At 35.1% G+C, this 18082-nt stretch overlaps 2 protein-coding genes across 2 annotated transcripts; both read right to left on the bottom strand.

The window, feature by feature from the left end:
- Nucleotides 1-3655: 3655 nt before the first annotated feature.
- Nucleotides 3656-5455, bottom strand: LOC128997433 (keratin-associated protein 19-2-like). Its single transcript, XM_054423071.1, has 2 exons — nt 5408-5455; nt 3656-3922 (listed from the first exon to the last, which is right to left on the bottom strand). Exons 1-2 carry the CDS (start codon nt 5453-5455, stop codon nt 3656-3658), a joined length of 315 nt encoding a protein of 104 aa, XP_054279046.1.
- Nucleotides 5456-11732: 6277 nt separating this feature from the next.
- On the bottom strand, nt 11733-16364 carry LOC128997310 (keratin-associated protein 19-2-like). Its single transcript, XM_054422943.1, has 2 exons — nt 16283-16364; nt 11733-12091 (listed from the first exon to the last, which is right to left on the bottom strand). The coding sequence occupies exons 1-2, from the start codon at nt 16295-16297 to the stop codon at nt 11825-11827; spliced, it is 282 nt and encodes a 93-aa protein (XP_054278918.1). The 5' UTR covers nt 16298-16364; the 3' UTR covers nt 11733-11824.
- Nucleotides 16365-18082: the final 1718 nt, after the last annotated feature.

Genomic DNA, 18082 nt, shown 5'->3' on the forward strand with positions numbered 1-18082 from the left:
ATACGATAAAGTTGAGGGTATCATCATTATGAACATCCAATTGGTCCGGCTAATATGTAAAACTAACTATACTTGTATACATTCACTTTGCGTAACTGATCTTTCAAGAATAGTAAAAGATTATAGAGAAACAACAGAGTATGTGTAATAATTTAATTTGGATAGTGCAAGTAAACTGCTCAGTCCATCGTAACTGAATAAGAACTAAAGCCTATTAATTTTCATGTGCGTTTTACGTTGGTTATGTTTAAGAGCTCTAATACCAAGTAAAAGTTTTGTTGTTTGTTTAATACTTTTTACTGAAATTGCGAGCATACGAAGGTAGGCATTTTAGCCAAGTATGAATAAAGATGAGTGTAAGATGTTTATCTCTTAATGTTGGGTACATTTTTGAAATTCGCGCTCCCTTTTGGTTCTTATAATGTCAAAATAGTATATATTTCATAACAAGTGAGTAATTATATATCTGAGACCATTTTTGAAGTGCAAGATTTGATATGGTCTAGAATATGTAATGACAACTTTGACTCCTGTTTGACCGTTACTTTTCACTACACTACAAAGACTAATTATTTTATTAACTAAAACAGACATTGGATATTAGTCTTTATTACAGTTAAAAACATTACAAAACTCATAGAATTTTGTAGGTTACGCCTTCAATTTAAAGGTAATATTTACATTGATTGTACAGTTTTGTCTGTTGCAAATTGAAACAATTGATGAAACAACAACAATTCTTTGTTTACGTCAGCAAAATCCTAAAAAGATAGTAAACATTCTTTTTTCCATAGTTCACAATGTAATGAGAAATTATTGCAGGTGATAAACATGAAACGAAAACAGGTCGTTTCACAGTAGTGTAGTGAAAAAATTTATTTGAACATCATCTACTTAAACCAAAATAAAACTATTGTGGCTGTATGGCCATTTGTTGGAATGCAATTAAATGACCACTCTTGTGGAGCTCAATATCCACACTTTTAAAATTGTCTACAGGGGATTCCATAAAGGTAATAATTTTCTATGGGTGTTCAGTCTGTGGTTCATCCAAATAGTGTATGAAGCTTGTATATAATACAGGGTGTTTTTAAAAGAATGCCGGGATTTTAAAAGGTAATTGCTTGGATACTATTCAAAGTAACTAAACGTTTTATACGTCAAATCGAAGCTACAATAACTAAGTTTTGTTTCCCGTGTAGCAAGGGAGGGAACTTTGACCTTTGCATGCGTAAAAAAGGAGCGGGGTGATAGGCTGCTATTGTGACTCATACGCCTGACGCCAGTCGCCAGTACGACGTTTACGGCGCAACAGAAGGCCCACATTGTAATCTGTAGTTCGCAGAGTTTATATCCATTGCTAAATTAAACTAAATTTAAATCTACTTGATGATAACGAAACTTGAAGCTGGTTTAATGAGTTTCGTGGCACCGAAGTGTTTTGAAAAGACATTCACCTGGCCGGCTAAAAACAAACGATGACATAGTCGAAGAAATCCGACAATTCTGCATCAGAGGCCCGAAAAAATCGGTTGCCCGACGAAGTCTTCAGTTCAACACACCTAAATGTGTCACTTTATGATATTATCTATAAAATATAGAGTGTTTGTGTCGAAAAATATTCAGTTAAGAAATCAGATAAACCCGCTGATCACCCTAAGCGTCAGACTTTGCCATTTTTACGCTCATATAAGATTGATGAAAATCAGAATTTTATTAAATCATTCCGAATTGTATGAAAGAATGAGAAAAAACGTTATTCTTTTCCCTTCAATTTGACGTTTAAATCGTCTAACTATATTGAATACTCCCCGAGCAACAACCGTTTGAAATCCCGGCATTCTTTTAACCCTTTCAGTGCTAGGCCAATAATTCATATTTTGTAAGACTTTTTTGTTTGCCTTTTAATTCCATTACCCGTTGTTGAATTTTAACTGTCATGTTGTCACTATTTTATTAATTAGGCTAATTTTGAATAATAACACAATAAGAAAATATATAAGAAAGATAAATCCCGGTATTTGTAGTAAACATCAAATAAAACTTAGTTTTTGTAGTAATTTTCCTGGTTTTCCTATAAATTTTTATGTTCTGATAGCATTATTTGAAACCGAAATCTCACAAAATCAAAAGACATATAGTTTACAATGTAATATCGAATTTAACCCTGATTTAGTTGGACGAGGTTATTGTAATATAGCAATTTTAGGGAAACTAATGTTTTGCAGCAAAGTCTCGGGAACACATTTACTACTACTAAAACTAAAAGATTGCATCTAAATAGTCCGTGACTAGCTGGTGCTGCTACCTAGTAACGCATTGAACAACTATCTGCAGCGCCATCTGTTCGCAATCGGTGGTGACAGCTTAAATACCGGGTTTTGACTCCCCAGTCTTCAAGCACAGATAGCCGAGAAGGCTAGGGCGTGTGTCACTTGGCCAGTGGCATTCGTCTGCTCGGGTTCGAATCCCGTCCTGTGTGGCAAATAATTGGTGACCTGTGTGTTTGTAGCGATATACTACAACCACTGGGGCATAGTGAGGTGTTCATAATCCTTGGTTTAGACATACACCTCGAAATCATCGGATTGGGCGAATCTTTTAGCTAAGTGGTTGGTAGTGTATCCTATGAACATGCAGGTCACCAATGGCCGTTTTGCTATTTTTTTTAAATAACCTTCCCTTTAATGTAATTCCTACATGTAATTCCTAATGTAACCTTCCCACATGTAAGGCCTACTACTTTTTTCTTCAAATAATTTAAATTGCACTATTTGAATAGGAAGTTGGCTCTCAGTCGTTACAAATGTTTAGCACTTTTTAATGGTTGAACACTGGACCAGGAATCATTATATTCGGCTTTCAATTTTCATTATATTCATATTCTTCATTTGCGTTTTGGATTATTAGTATACATCCATCAGGTTTACACTAGAATTATATGGCAAAAGTGAGACAACTTTAACTTTAACATTATTTTTGTATTCAGACAGTTTACAACTGGCAATAAGCTGGCCTAAATAAATCACAGAAACGGGTTGTAAAAATATACGAAAGAAAATACTTGTTTTTTTGTCGCATTTAGGACCTGCTAGTTAACAAAACCACAGTTTCTTTTAAATATTTGGACATTTATCTCTTCCTTACATTCTAATGCAGCACGTTTGGTGCACAGTTACAACTACTAATATCTTATTATAGACTAGACATTCCACCCCCTTGTTAAAGTCATCTCCGGTTTTTTTAATAAAAATGGTCGTAGTAGAAGTAAGCCACCGACAGAGTGTTCTGATCTAAATTACTGATTTCTGTCGATTACGCCAACTTCTTTACCAGGTAAGAATAAAAGGACAAATCCTTGATAACAATAACATATTTACGTCAAAAAATATATATACATAATTTTGGAATATGTACATTTTGTGAGTGGGACATTCATCTATGTTTTTATTTCAAACAAATTACAACTGATCTATACAGATGGGATTTCTACTGCAGTATCCAAAAGTCAAAAGGACTCTAATGCTGTGAAAGAGGTAACAAAACAACATCAACATTTTGCGAATTCTCAATTTATTCAGCAAACTCCAACCACATAGGGTAACACTGAATCCAAGAGAAAAGTTGTATCACAGTTAAACATCTGCTGCGGAGCTCATCTTCTGTAGAAGCCACCGTATCCTCGGTTACCATATCCGTATCCTTGGTTGCCGTATCCGTTGCCATATCCTTGGTTGCCATATCCTTGGTTACCGTAGTATCCTTGGTTGCCGTATCCGTATCCGGGGTTGCCGTAGTAGCCTTGACCGTATTGATTGTATCCTCCGTATCCACCATAGCCAGGGACGCCTATGCTGAGTCCGAACTGTGCTGTACAGACGGCCACCAGACTTAGGACGACCAGTGCGGCTAGAAGGTACACCTGGGGACCAGAAAAGTATTTTTAGAAATAATTGATAAATTCACACACATGCTAACATTTTTAAGGGGTTCACAGTTTACAACAATTTTCCAGGAACCCTGTCGACAAGAATCATACACCATGGCATTTGAAACTGATGAAAAAAATCATAATGTTATTATTTTAATTTTGCTTGTAAATGTAGGCTAATCTTTGTAACGCTTATTTTTGGTAATATGGAAGGCAAAATCATTAATTTTGGTCTGGGATTAAATACCTTGGAATTTATGATTAATCATAATGTTCTTCTCACAAACGTGTTTGTGACTTGGAGGAATTGCAATTGGTAGATTAAGTGTATCCCTCACCGATCTCAAACGTAAATGAACTTAAAACAAAGATAAGGGAAAACTTTTAGATAAATATAAATGAAATGCGCCACAATGTGTGGTCAGAGCTGGAACACCGAGTTGACTTTCTTCAATGAAATAACGGAGGACATGTAGAGGTTAAGCGATGAAACCATGGTAGGGGAAAACTTAGAAAGTTAGGGAAAATATTTTATATAAAGCTACCTTAGTGTGTTATGCCAGTATACTATTGATCAATTATTTGTTTAGACACCCGGTTCTATGGCCCTCTTTTTACGGTTATACCCTCGTTACAATCAAAAAGCCTACCATTGAACCCTTAGTTGCTAATTCCATAATAAATTATTGTGACACAACAATTGTATTCTGTGACTCTGCAGTTGTAGGAAACATGTGTATTTCTTGTCCATATTACGTAACCAGTGCACTCATGAAGTCTCAAGTTAATCAACTATCTTAGATTAAAATTTACACGTTTGGACGACACTCTATGGTTATAATGCCATAGAGAATTTAACATAAAACAAAATAAACTGTGGAAGCAAACTGACACATACTTTATGCCTTTGCCTTTTAAAACCCCCTTATTGGTAAGTTATGGGAGTAACTATGACAGATTATGGATAAAATCACAAAAATTACAATAACGTTTGAACCATACTTTTACAGCATTGGGGTTAGCATTTCGTTTTGGAGCTAAAATGACTTAATATACCATATTCTGATCAAAATCGTTCGAGTAGTTTTTGGAAAAATCGGATTTTCCGTTATTGTATGAGTTTATGGAAAAATCGCTAAAAAAATCAAAATTTAAAGAAATGAAAAACTCTAAGATACTATGGATTAGAAAAATCATTACAAATTTCATACGAATTGAACTTTAGCTATATGCCGAGTCTGTATCTCTGTACACTCCCACGCACACACATAGACAGCCCCTAACACACATAGACAGCTTAAAAAACCCTTTTTTGGGCTCAAGGGGACCCAAAATGGATATTACAACCCAATAATCAAACTCCGAAGCTAGATGTTCTCTACATACTACGTACAGGGACAGAATGTAAAAAGTTATCCAGTTGGTCGTAATATATTATAAGATGGTAAAATAACCCTAGTTAACATCAGAACGCACTTTCAAGACACCGGACAGAGACACACCATAACACTTCAGCTGACCCATTAGGATGATAGAGCTGCAATGGAGTTATGATATAGAAGGGGTTTATCCTTTTTATGTTTAAGAGGGGAGATAATATTTAGGCACGAGACAAGTAAAACATGTTATTCAAGTAAAAGAATTATACGATAAAGTTGAGGGTATCATCATTATGAACATCCAATTGGTCCGGCTAATATGTAAAACTAACTATACTTGTATACATTCACTTTGCGTAACTGATCTTTCAAGAATAGTAAAAGATTATAGAGAAACAACAGAGTATGTGTAATAATTTAATTTGGATAGTGCAAGTAAACTGCTCAGTCCATCGTAACTGAATAAGAACTAAAGCCTATTAATTTTCATGTGCGTTTTACGTTGGTTATGTTTAAGAGCTCTAATACCAAGTAAAAGTTTTGTTGTTTGTTTAATACTTTTTACTGAAATTGCGAGCATACGAAGGTAGGCATTTTAGCCAAGTATGAATAAAGATGAGTGTAAGATGTTTATCTCTTAATGTTGGGTACATTTTTGAAATTCGCGCTCCCTTTTGGTTCTTATAATGTCAAAATAGTATATATTTCATAACAAGTGAGTAATTATATATCTGAGACCATTTTTGAAGTGCAAGATTTGATATGGTCTAGAATATGTAATGACAACTTTGACTCCTGTTTGACCGTTACTTTTCACTACACTACAAAGACTAATTATTTTATTAACTAAAACAGACATTGGATATTAGTCTTTATTACAGTTAAAAACATTACAAAACTCATAGAATTTTGTAGGTTACGCCTTCAATTTAAAGGTAATATTTACATTGATTGTACAGTTTTGTCTGTTGCAAATTGAAACAATTGATGAAACAACAACAATTCTTTGTTTACGTCAGCAAAATCCTAAAAAGATAGTAAACATTCTTTTTTCCATAGTTCACAATGTAATGAGAAATTATTGCAGGTGATAAACATGAAACGAAAACAGGTCGTTTCACAGTAGTGTAGTGAAAAAATTTATTTGAACATCATCTACTTAAACCAAAATAAAACTATTGTGGCTGTATGGCCATTTGTTGGAATGCAATTAAATGACCACTCTTGTGGAGCTCAATATCCACACTTTTAAAATTGTCTACAGGGGATTCCATAAAGGTAATAATTTTCTATGGGTGTTCAGTCTGTGGTTCATCCAAATAGTGTATGAAGCTTGTATATAATACAGGGTGTTTTTAAAAGAATGCCGGGATTTTAAAAGGTAATTGCTTGGATACTATTCAAAGTAACTAAACGTTTTATACGTCAAATCGAAGCTACAATAACTAAGTTTTGTTTCCCGTGTAGCAAGGGAGGGAACTTTGACCTTTGCATGCGTAAAAAAGGAGCGGGGTGATAGGCTGCTATTGTGACTCATACGCCTGACGCCAGTCGCCAGTACGACGTTTACGGCGCAACAGAAGGCCCACATTGTAATCTGTAGTTCGCAGAGTTTATATCCATTGCTAAATTAAACTAAATTTAAATCTACTTGATGATAACGAAACTTGAAGCTGGTTTAATGAGTTTCGTGGCACCGAAGTGTTTTGAAAAGACATTCACCTGGCCGGCTAAAAACAAACGATGACATAGTCGAAGAAATCCGACAATTCTGCATCAGAGGCCCGAAAAAATCGGTTGCCCGACGAAGTCTTCAGTTCAACACACCTAAATGTGTCACTTTATGATATTATCTATAAAATATAGAGTGTTTGTGTCGAAAAATATTCAGTTAAGAAATCAGATAAACCCGCTGATCACCCTAAGCGTCAGACTTTGCCATTTTTACGCTCATATAAGATTGATGAAAATCAGAATTTTATTAAATCATTCCGAATTGTATGAAAGAATGAGAAAAAACGTTATTCTTTTCCCTTCAATTTGACGTTTAAATCGTCTAACTATATTGAATACTCCCCGAGCAACAACCGTTTGAAATCCCGGCATTCTTTTAACCCTTTCAGTGCTAGGCCAATAATTCATATTTTGTAAGACTTTTTTGTTTGCCTTTTAATTCCATTACCCGTTGTTGAATTTTAACTGTCATGTTGTCACTATTTTATTAATTAGGCTAATTTTGAATAATAACACAATAAGAAAATATATAAGAAAGATAAATCCCGGTATTTGTAGTAAACATCAAATAAAACTTAGTTTTTGTAGTAATTTTCCTGGTTTTCCTATAAATTTTTATGTTCTGATAGCATTATTTGAAACCGAAATCTCACAAAATCAAAAGACATATAGTTTACAATGTAATATCGAATTTAACCCTGATTTAGTTGGACGAGGTTATTGTAATATAGCAATTTTAGGGAAACTAATGTTTTGCAGCAAAGTCTCGGGAACACATTTACTACTACTAAAACTAAAAGATTGCATCTAAATAGTCCGTGACTAGCTGGTGCTGCTACCTAGTAACGCATTGAACAACTATCTGCAGCGCCATCTGTTCGCAATCGGTGGTGACAGCTTAAATACCGGGTTTTGACTCCCCAGTCTTCAAGCACAGATAGCCGAGAAGGCTAGGGCGTGTGTCACTTGGCCAGTGGCATTCGTCTGCTCGGGTTCGAATCCCGTCCTGTGTGGCAAATAATTGGTGACCTGTGTGTTTGTAGCGATATACTACAACCACTGGGGCATAGTGAGGTGTTCATAATCCTTGGTTTAGACATACACCTCGAAATCATCGGATTGGGCGAATCTTTTAGCTAAGTGGTTGGTAGTGTATCCTATGAACATGCAGGTCACCAATGGCCGTTTTGCTATTTTTTTTAAATAACCTTCCCTTTAAATAACCCTTTAAATACCTTGGAATTTATGATTAATCATAATGTTCTTCTCACAAACGTGTTTGTGACTTGGAGGAATTGCAATTGGTAGATTAAGTGTATCCCTCACCGATCTCAAACGTAAATGAACTTAAAACAAAGATAAGGGAAAACTTTTAGATAAATATAAATGAAATGCGCCACAATGTGTGGTCAGAGCTGGAACACCGAGTTGACTTTCTTCAATGAAATAACGGAGGACATGTAGAGGTTAAGCGATGAAACCATGGTAGGGGAAAACTTAGAAAGTTAGGGAAAATATTTTATATAAAGCTACCTTAGTGTGTTATGCCAGTATACTATTGATCAATTATTTGTTTAGACACCCGGTTCTATGGCCCTCTTTTTACGGTTATACCCTCGTTACAATCAAAAAGCCTACCATTGAACCCTTAGTTGCTAATTCCATAATAAATTATTGTGACACAACAATTGTATTCTGTGACTCTGCAGTTGTAGGAAACATGTGTATTTCTTGTCCATATTACGTAACCAGTGCACTCATGAAGTCTCAAGTTAATCAACTATCTTAGATTAAAATTTACACGTTTGGACGACACTCTATGGTTATAATGCCATAGAGAATTTAACATAAAACAAAATAAACTGTGGAAGCAAACTGACACATACTTTATGCCTTTGCCTTTTAAAACCCCCTTATTGGTAAGTTATGGGAGTAACTATGACAGATTATGGATAAAATCACAAAAATTACAATAACGTTTGAACCATACTTTTACAGCATTGGGGTTAGCATTTCGTTTTGGAGCTAAAATGACTTAATATACCATATTCTGATCAAAATCGTTCGAGTAGTTTTTGGAAAAATCGGATTTTCCGTTATTGTATGAGTTTATGGAAAAATCGCTAAAAAAATCAAAATTTAAAGAAATGAAAAACTCTAAGATACTATGGATTAGAAAAATCATTACAAATTTCATACGAATTGAACTTTAGCTATATGCCGAGTCTGTATCTCTGTACACTCCCACGCACACACATAGACAGCCCCTAACACACATAGACAGCTTAAAAAACCCTTTTTTGGGCTCAAGGGGACCCAAAATGGATATTACAACCCAATAATCAAACTCCGAAGCTAGATGTTCTCTACATACTACGTACAGGGACAGAATGTAAAAAGTTATCCAGTTGGTCGTAATATATTATAAGATGGTAAAATAACCCTAGTTAACATCAGAACGCACTTTCAAGACACCGGACAGAGACACACCATAACACTTCAGCTGACCCATTAGGATGATAGAGCTGCAATGGAGTTATGATATAGAAGGGGTTTATCCTTTTTATGTTTAAGAGGGGAGATAATATTTAGGCACGAGACAAGTAAAACATGTTATTCAAGTAAAAGAATTATACGATAAAGTTGAGGGTATCATCATTATGAACATCCAATTGGTCCGGCTAATATGTAAAACTAACTATACTTGTATACATTCACTTTGCGTAACTGATCTTTCAAGAATAGTAAAAGATTATAGAGAAACAACAGAGTATGTGTAATAATTTAATTTGGATAGTGCAAGTAAACTGCTCAGTCCATCGTAACTGAATAAGAACTAAAGCCTATTAATTTTCATGTGCGTTTTACGTTGGTTATGTTTAAGAGCTCTAATACCAAGTAAAAGTTTTGTTGTTTGTTTAATACTTTTTACTGAAATTGCGAGCATACGAAGGTAGGCATTTTAGCCAAGTATGAATAAAGATGAGTGTAAGATGTTTATCTCTTAATGTTGGGTACATTTTTGAAATTCGCGCTCCCTTTTGGTTCTTATAATGTCAAAATAGTATATATTTCATAACAAGTGAGTAATTATATATCTGAGACCATTTTTGAAGTGCAAGATTTGATATGGTCTAGAATATGTAATGACAACTTTGACTCCTGTTTGACCGTTACTTTTCACTACACTACAAAGACTAATTATTTTATTAACTAAAACAGACATTGGATATTAGTCTTTATTACAGTTAAAAACATTACAAAACTCATAGAATTTTGTAGGTTACGCCTTCAATTTAAAGGTAATATTTACATTGATTGTACAGTTTTGTCTGTTGCAAATTGAAACAATTGATGAAACAACAACAATTCTTTGTTTACGTCAGCAAAATCCTAAAAAGATAGTAAACATTCTTTTTTCCATAGTTCACAATGTAATGAGAAATTATTGCAGGTGATAAACATGAAACGAAAACAGGTCGTTTCACAGTAGTGTAGTGAAAAAATTTATTTGAACATCATCTACTTAAACCAAAATAAAACTATTGTGGCTGTATGGCCATTTGTTGGAATGCAATTAAATGACCACTCTTGTGGAGCTCAATATCCACACTTTTAAAATTGTCTACAGGGGATTCCATAAAGGTAATAATTTTCTATGGGTGTTCAGTCTGTGGTTCATCCAAATAGTGTATGAAGCTTGTATATAATACAGGGTGTTTTTAAAAGAATGCCGGGATTTTAAAAGGTAATTGCTTGGATACTATTCAAAGTAACTAAACGTTTTATACGTCAAATCGAAGCTACAATAACTAAGTTTTGTTTCCCGTGTAGCAAGGGAGGGAACTTTGACCTTTGCATGCGTAAAAAAGGAGCGGGGTGATAGGCTGCTATTGTGACTCATACGCCTGACGCCAGTCGCCAGTACGACGTTTACGGCGCAACAGAAGGCCCACATTGTAATCTGTAGTTCGCAGAGTTTATATCCATTGCTAAATTAAACTAAATTTAAATCTACTTGATGATAACGAAACTTGAAGCTGGTTTAATGAGTTTCGTGGCACCGAAGTGTTTTGAAAAGACATTCACCTGGCCGGCTAAAAACAAACGATGACATAGTCGAAGAAATCCGACAATTCTGCATCAGAGGCCCGAAAAAATCGGTTGCCCGACGAAGTCTTCAGTTCAACACACCTAAATGTGTCACTTTATGATATTATCTATAAAATATAGAGTGTTTGTGTCGAAAAATATTCAGTTAAGAAATCAGATAAACCCGCTGATCACCCTAAGCGTCAGACTTTGCCATTTTTACGCTCATATAAGATTGATGAAAATCAGAATTTTATTAAATCATTCCGAATTGTATGAAAGAATGAGAAAAAACGTTATTCTTTTCCCTTCAATTTGACGTTTAAATCGTCTAACTATATTGAATACTCCCCGAGCAACAACCGTTTGAAATCCCGGCATTCTTTTAAAAACACCCTGTATATAAATACTTCTAACCATCCCACTAATGCTAGTGTAGTATGTAGTGTAATTTTAGAATATGCACATTTTGTGAGTTATCAATCATTCATCTATGATTTTCATCTATAATCCATGGGATTTATACTGCAGTATCCAAAAGTAAAAAGGACTCTAATGTTGTGAAGGAGGTAACAAAACAACATCAACATTTTGCGAATTCTCAATTTATTCAGCAAACTCCAACCACACAGGGTAACGCTGAATTCACGAGAAAAGTTGTATCACAGTTAAACATCTGCTGCAGAGCTCATCTTCTGTAGAAGCCGCCGTATCCTCGGTTACCATATCCGTATCCTTGGTTGCCGTATCCGTTGCCGTATCCTTGGTTGCCGTATCCTTGGTTACCGTAGTATCCTTGATTGCCGTATCCGTATCCGGGGTTGCCATAGTAGCCTTGACCGTATTGACCGTATCCTCCGTATCCACCATAGCCAGGGACGCCTATGCTGAGTCCGAACTGGGCTGTACAGACGGCCGCCAGACTTAGGACGACCAGTGCGGCTAGAAGGTACACCTGGGGACCAGAAAAGTATTTTAGAAATAATTGATAAATTAACACACATGCTAACATTTTTAAGGGATTCACAGTTTACAACGATTTTCCAGGGACCCTCTCGACAAGAATCATACACCATGGCATTTGAAACTGATGAAAAAATTCATAATGTTATTATTTTAATTTTGCTTGTAAATGTAGGCTAATCTTTGTAACGCTTATTTTTGGTAATTTGGAAGGCAAAATCATTAATTTTGGTCTGGGATTAAACACTTTGGAATTTATGATTAATCGAATGAATGTTCTTCTCACAAACGGGTTTGTGACTTGGAGGAATTGCAATTGGTAGATTAAGTGTATCTCTCACCGATCTCAAACATAGATGAACTTAAAACAAAGATAAGGGAAAACTTTTAGTTAAATATAAATGAAATGTGCCACAATGTGTGGTCAGAGCTGCAAGGAAATAACGGAAAACATGAAGAGGTTAAGCGGTGAAACCATGGTAGGGAAAAACTTACTAAGTTAGGGAAAATATGTTATACAAAGCTACCTTTGTGTGTTATGCCAATTTACTTTTGATCAATTATTTTTTGACACACCCGGTTCTATGGCCCTCTGTTTACGGTTACCCTCGTTACAATCAAAAAGCCTACCATTGGACCCTTAGTTACATGTCCTATAATCAATAATTCCATAATAAATTATTGTGACACAACAATTGTATTCTGTGACTCTGCAGATGTTGGAAACATGTGTGTTTCTTGTCCATATTACGTAACAGTGCACTCATGAAGTCTCAAGTTTATTAACTATCTTAGATTAAAATTTACACATTTGGACGACACTCTATGGTTATAATGCCATAGGGAATTAACATACAACAAAATAAACGGTGTAAGCAAACTGACGCGTACTTTATGCCTTTACCTTTTAAAAAACCCTTATTGGTAAGTTATAGGAGTAACTATGACAGATTATGGATAAAATCACAAAAATTACAATAACGTTTGAACCATACTTTTACAGCATTGGGGTTAGCATTTCGTTTGGAGCTAAAATGACTTAATATACCATATTCTGATCAAAATCGTTCGAGTAGTTTTTGGAAAAATCGGATTTTCCGTTATTGTATGAGTTTACGAAAAAATAAACAAAACAATCAAAATTGAAAAAATAAAAACTTTTGGATACTATAGATTAGAAAAATCATTCCAAATTTCTTACAAATCGAACTTTAGGTATATGCCAAGTCTGTAGCTCTGTACACTCCCACGCACACACACAGACAGCCCCTAACACACATAGACAGCTTAAAAAACCCTTTTTTTGTTCAAGGGGATTCAAAATGGATATTACAACCCGATACTCAAACTCCGAAGCTAGACGTTCTCTACATACTACGTACAGGGACAGAATGTAAAAAGTTATCCAGTTGGTCGTAATATATTATAAGATGGTAAAACAACCCTAGTTAACATCAGAACGCACTTTCAAGACACCGGACAGAGACACACCATAACACTTCAGCTGACCCATTAGGATGATAGAGCTGCAATGGAGTTATGATATAGAAGGGGTTTATCCTTTTTATGTTTAAGAGGGGAGATAATATTTAGGCACGAGACAAGTAAAACATGTTATTCAAGTAAAAGAATTATACGATAAAGTTGAGGGTATCATCATTATGAACATCCAATTGGTCCGGCTAATATGTAAAACTAACTATACTTGTATACATTCACTTTGCGTAACTGATCTTTCAAGAATAGTAAAAGATTATAGAGAAACAACAGAGTATGTGTAATAATTTAATTTGGATAGTGCAAGTAAACTGCTCAGTCCATCGTAACTGAATAAGAACTAAAGCCTATTAATTTTCATGTGCGTTTTACGTTGGTTATGTTTAAGAGCTCTAATACCAAGTAAAAGTTTTGTTGTTTGTTTAATACTTTTTACTGAAATTGCGAGCATACGAAGGTAGGCATTTTAGCCAAGTATGAATAAAGATGAGTGTAAGATGTTTATCTCTTAATGTTGGGTACATTTTTGAAATTCGCGCTCCCTTTTGGTTCTTATAATGTCAAAATAGTATATATTTCATAACAAGTGAGTAATTATATATCTGAGACCATTTTTGAAGTGCAAGATTTGATATGGTCTAGAATATGTAATGACAACTTTGACTCCTGTTTGACCGTTACTTTTCACTACACTACAAAGACTAATTATTTTATTAACTAAAACAGACATTGGATATTAGTCTTTATTACAGTTAAAAACATTACAAAACTCATAGAATTTTGTAGGTTACGCCTTCAATTTAAAGGTAATATTTACATTGATTGTACAGTTTTGTCTGTTGCAAATTGAAACAATTGATGAAACAACAACAATTCTTTGTTTACGTCAGCAAAATCCTAAAAAGATAGTAAACATTCTTTTTTCCATAGTTCACAATGTAATGAGAAATTATTGCAGGTGATAAACATGAAACGAAAACAGGTCGTTTCACAGTAGTGTAGTGAAAAAATTTATTTGAACATCATCTACTTAAACCAAAATAAAACTATTGTGGCTGTATGGCCATTTGTTGGAATGCAATTAAATGACCACTCTTGTGGAGCTCAATATCCACACTTTTAAAATTGTCTACAGGGGATTCCATAAAGGTAATAATTTTCTATGGGTGTTCAGTCTGTGGTTCATCCAAATAGTGTATGAAGCTTGTATATAATACAGGGTGTTTTTAAAAGAATGCCGGGATTTTAAAAGGTAATTGCTTGGATACTATTCAAAGTAACTAAACGTTTTATACGTCAAATCGAAGCTACAATAACTAAGTTTTGTTTCCCGTGTAGCAAGGGAGGGAACTTTGACCTTTGCATGCGTAAAAAAGGAGCGGGGTGATAGGCTGCTATTGTGACTCATACGCCTGACGCCAGTCGCCAGTACGACGTTTACGGCGCAACAGAAGGCCCACATTGTAATCTGTAGTTCGCAGAGTTTATATCCATTGCTAAATTAAACTAAATTTAAATCTACTTGATGATAACGAAACTTGAAGCTGGTTTAATGAGTTTCGTGGCACCGAAGTGTTTTGAAAAGACATTCACCTGGCCGGCTAAAAACAAACGATGACATAGTCGAAGAAATCCGACAATTCTGCATCAGAGGCCCGAAAAAATCGGTTGCCCGACGAAGTCTTCAGTTCAACACACCTAAATGTGTCACTTTATGATATTATCTATAAAATATAGAGTGTTTGTGTCGAAAAATATTCAGTTAAGAAATCAGATAAACCCGCTGATCACCCTAAGCGTCAGACTTTGCCATTTTTACGCTCATATAAGATTGATGAAAATCAGAATTTTATTAAATCATTCCGAATTGTATGAAAGAATGAGAAAAAACGTTATTCTTTTCCCTTCAATTTGACGTTTAAATCGTCTAACTATATTGAATACTCCCCGAGCAACAACCGTTTGAAATCCCGGCATTCTTTTAAAAACACCCTGTATATAAATACTTCTAACCATCCCACTAATGCTAGTGTACTGATAAAATTAATACATCTACAAGGGATCTTTAATCTATGGTTTATTCAACTATAAAAGTGTAAGAAGTTTTTAAAGTAATATTTTTTTGCATAATCATCAATCGCCTGGAGTACTTCTAACCATCTCACTAATTCTAGTGTACTTATTAGGGCAATAAATCTACAAGGGATCTTTAATCTTTGGTTCATCCAAATAGTGTATGAAGTTTGTAAATAATGTATTTGGTGTATGTTCACTTAACCACCTGAAGTACTTCTAACCATCCCACTAATCCTAGTGTACTAATAAGGATAAAACATCTACAAGGGATCTTTAATCTATGGTTTGTTCTACTATAAAAGTGTTAGAAGTTTTTTAAGTAATATTTTTGTTGCATGATCATCAATCGCCTGGAGTACTTTTACCATCGCACTAATCCTAGTGTACTAAAAAAAATAAATCTACAAGGGATCTTTAATCTATGGTTCATCCAAATAGTGTACGAAGTTTTACATCATAGATTTGTTTCATGTTCAATTAACCACCTGAAGTCCTTTTAACCCCCCCACTAATCCTAGTGTACTTAAAAAAAATCTACAAGGGAAATCTATGGTAATATATATGGTGTATGTACTTCTAACCATCCCACTCACTATCCTAGTGTACTCACCGAGGGAGCAGCCATGTTAGTAACTGAGGAGAGGAGGATTGAACTCTGAGGCGAGGGACGTTGGGATTATATAGGAGGACGCCCTGTAATTACATTGCTGAAGCCTACCCTGGGGACGAGGAGGATTGCAAGACCTTGAGTAGCAACCACAACCTAGGACTGCGAATACTTCCTAGGCTCTGGTGTGGACTTGGACCCATGAGTGTCGTCCTCAGGGTGTACCATACTCGTCGTGCCATTCATATGGTACCATCTCTCATGGTGTCGTATGTATTGTAAAATCACTTGTGGGATCATATCCATGAGACAATCTCAATGATACAATCCTCATGTTATCATTACCATGGTACTGCAGTATTACCATTTTAGTATTACGATGACCCCACTTTCTTCTTGGTACTATACCCATAGTGACATCCCCATGGTACAATTGCCTTAGGAACCTTTGTATCGTCGATATGGTACTACTGTATTCGTATAATACCTGTCATAGGCACCATCGCTATGTTACCATTATTTTTGTCTCAGAGGAGTGGCTAGGCTAATCTGCTTTAGGTTTTATGTTAATGATAATTACAGTGGCATAGCTCATGTCAAACTAATGTAATCTTCTGATTTCAATCAAAACATACGATTGGGTGACATCTCTGGATTGCAGTACTTGTAGGACGTGCAAGGTATGTTTCAAAACAAAATAGTAGTTCAAAAGTTGAGTACTTCCCTCAATGTTTAACCTAAGCTTTAACTTTAAGTCTTACAGTGGTTCAATGCAGTGTACAGTTCGTTTAGCGAGTGAACATACGTTTCCCGTGCATGTTTACATAAGTATGTTTACAAACATTGAGTCTTATGGGTGGTAAGGACTTTCCTATCGCCGCACCAGGCTTATAAATATCGGGTCAATATTGTTGTCGATCGCACCGACCACTTGATTGTCGCAACCCATCGTCAGTCCCGATTCATCGAATGAAACACTATCCAAAAGACGCATTCAGATTTGTTTCATATGGGTTAACACAGGCTATTGGCGTTCTAGTTAACTGTACCGTGAATTCATATCCGATGTGTATTTCAAACTATTACTCTTATCATTATTGTACGAAGCATAAATTAAAAAACTTATTTTATTGATCAAACGCCTCTTTATAACTCAAGGCGTTAGATAATTTTACTTATTCTTGTACTACAACTTTTGTATTATCAAAAACTATTGTATAATAACAATTAGTTAAACTTATTTAAAAATCTAGATCGGACTGCTTCGCAAATTCAATCACGAAAAAAATTATTGACAATTTAGATTTTTGAGAGTTTTCCAATTTTTTTCTGGAGGCACTAAAAACGGTACACCAGTCCGACGCCTATATCATACGTAAGCGAAATAGCTAACCATTTGTTAAACATATTTAAAAAAAATATATCACAAAAACATTTGAAATTCTCAGATCCTCATATTGCCGTCCTACCCGCTACACCATCAAGGTCATGATCGTCCGGAAGACAGGAGATCCCCGGGAACTATGTGGTAAAACCTTGAACTTAGGTAATTGCTGCGTGCTGAGACTAGGGAAAACAGTCATTACTGATGTTGTACGCCAGTAAGTCATCCCATGACTAGTAAATAACAATTTTTACAGTTTCGTCACCGCTTTAAATTTATTAGCCTGATGATAGCCTCGTCTATAACATTTAAATTCTGGTCTAGGACGTGTAAATTGAGTCTGAGAGAGTTATAGTTTCATAAATCATTAATTTAAATGTAATTAACCTCTTTGATGTTGATCTCCTACCTTCTTGAGA

This window comes from Macrosteles quadrilineatus, unplaced genomic scaffold, assembly GCF_028750875.1.
Source record: "Macrosteles quadrilineatus isolate MER2022 unplaced genomic scaffold, UCM_ALF_1.0 Scaffold_6__1_contigs__length_79288215, whole genome shotgun sequence".
NCBI classification, from domain to species: domain Eukaryota; kingdom Metazoa; phylum Arthropoda; class Insecta; order Hemiptera; family Cicadellidae; genus Macrosteles; species Macrosteles quadrilineatus.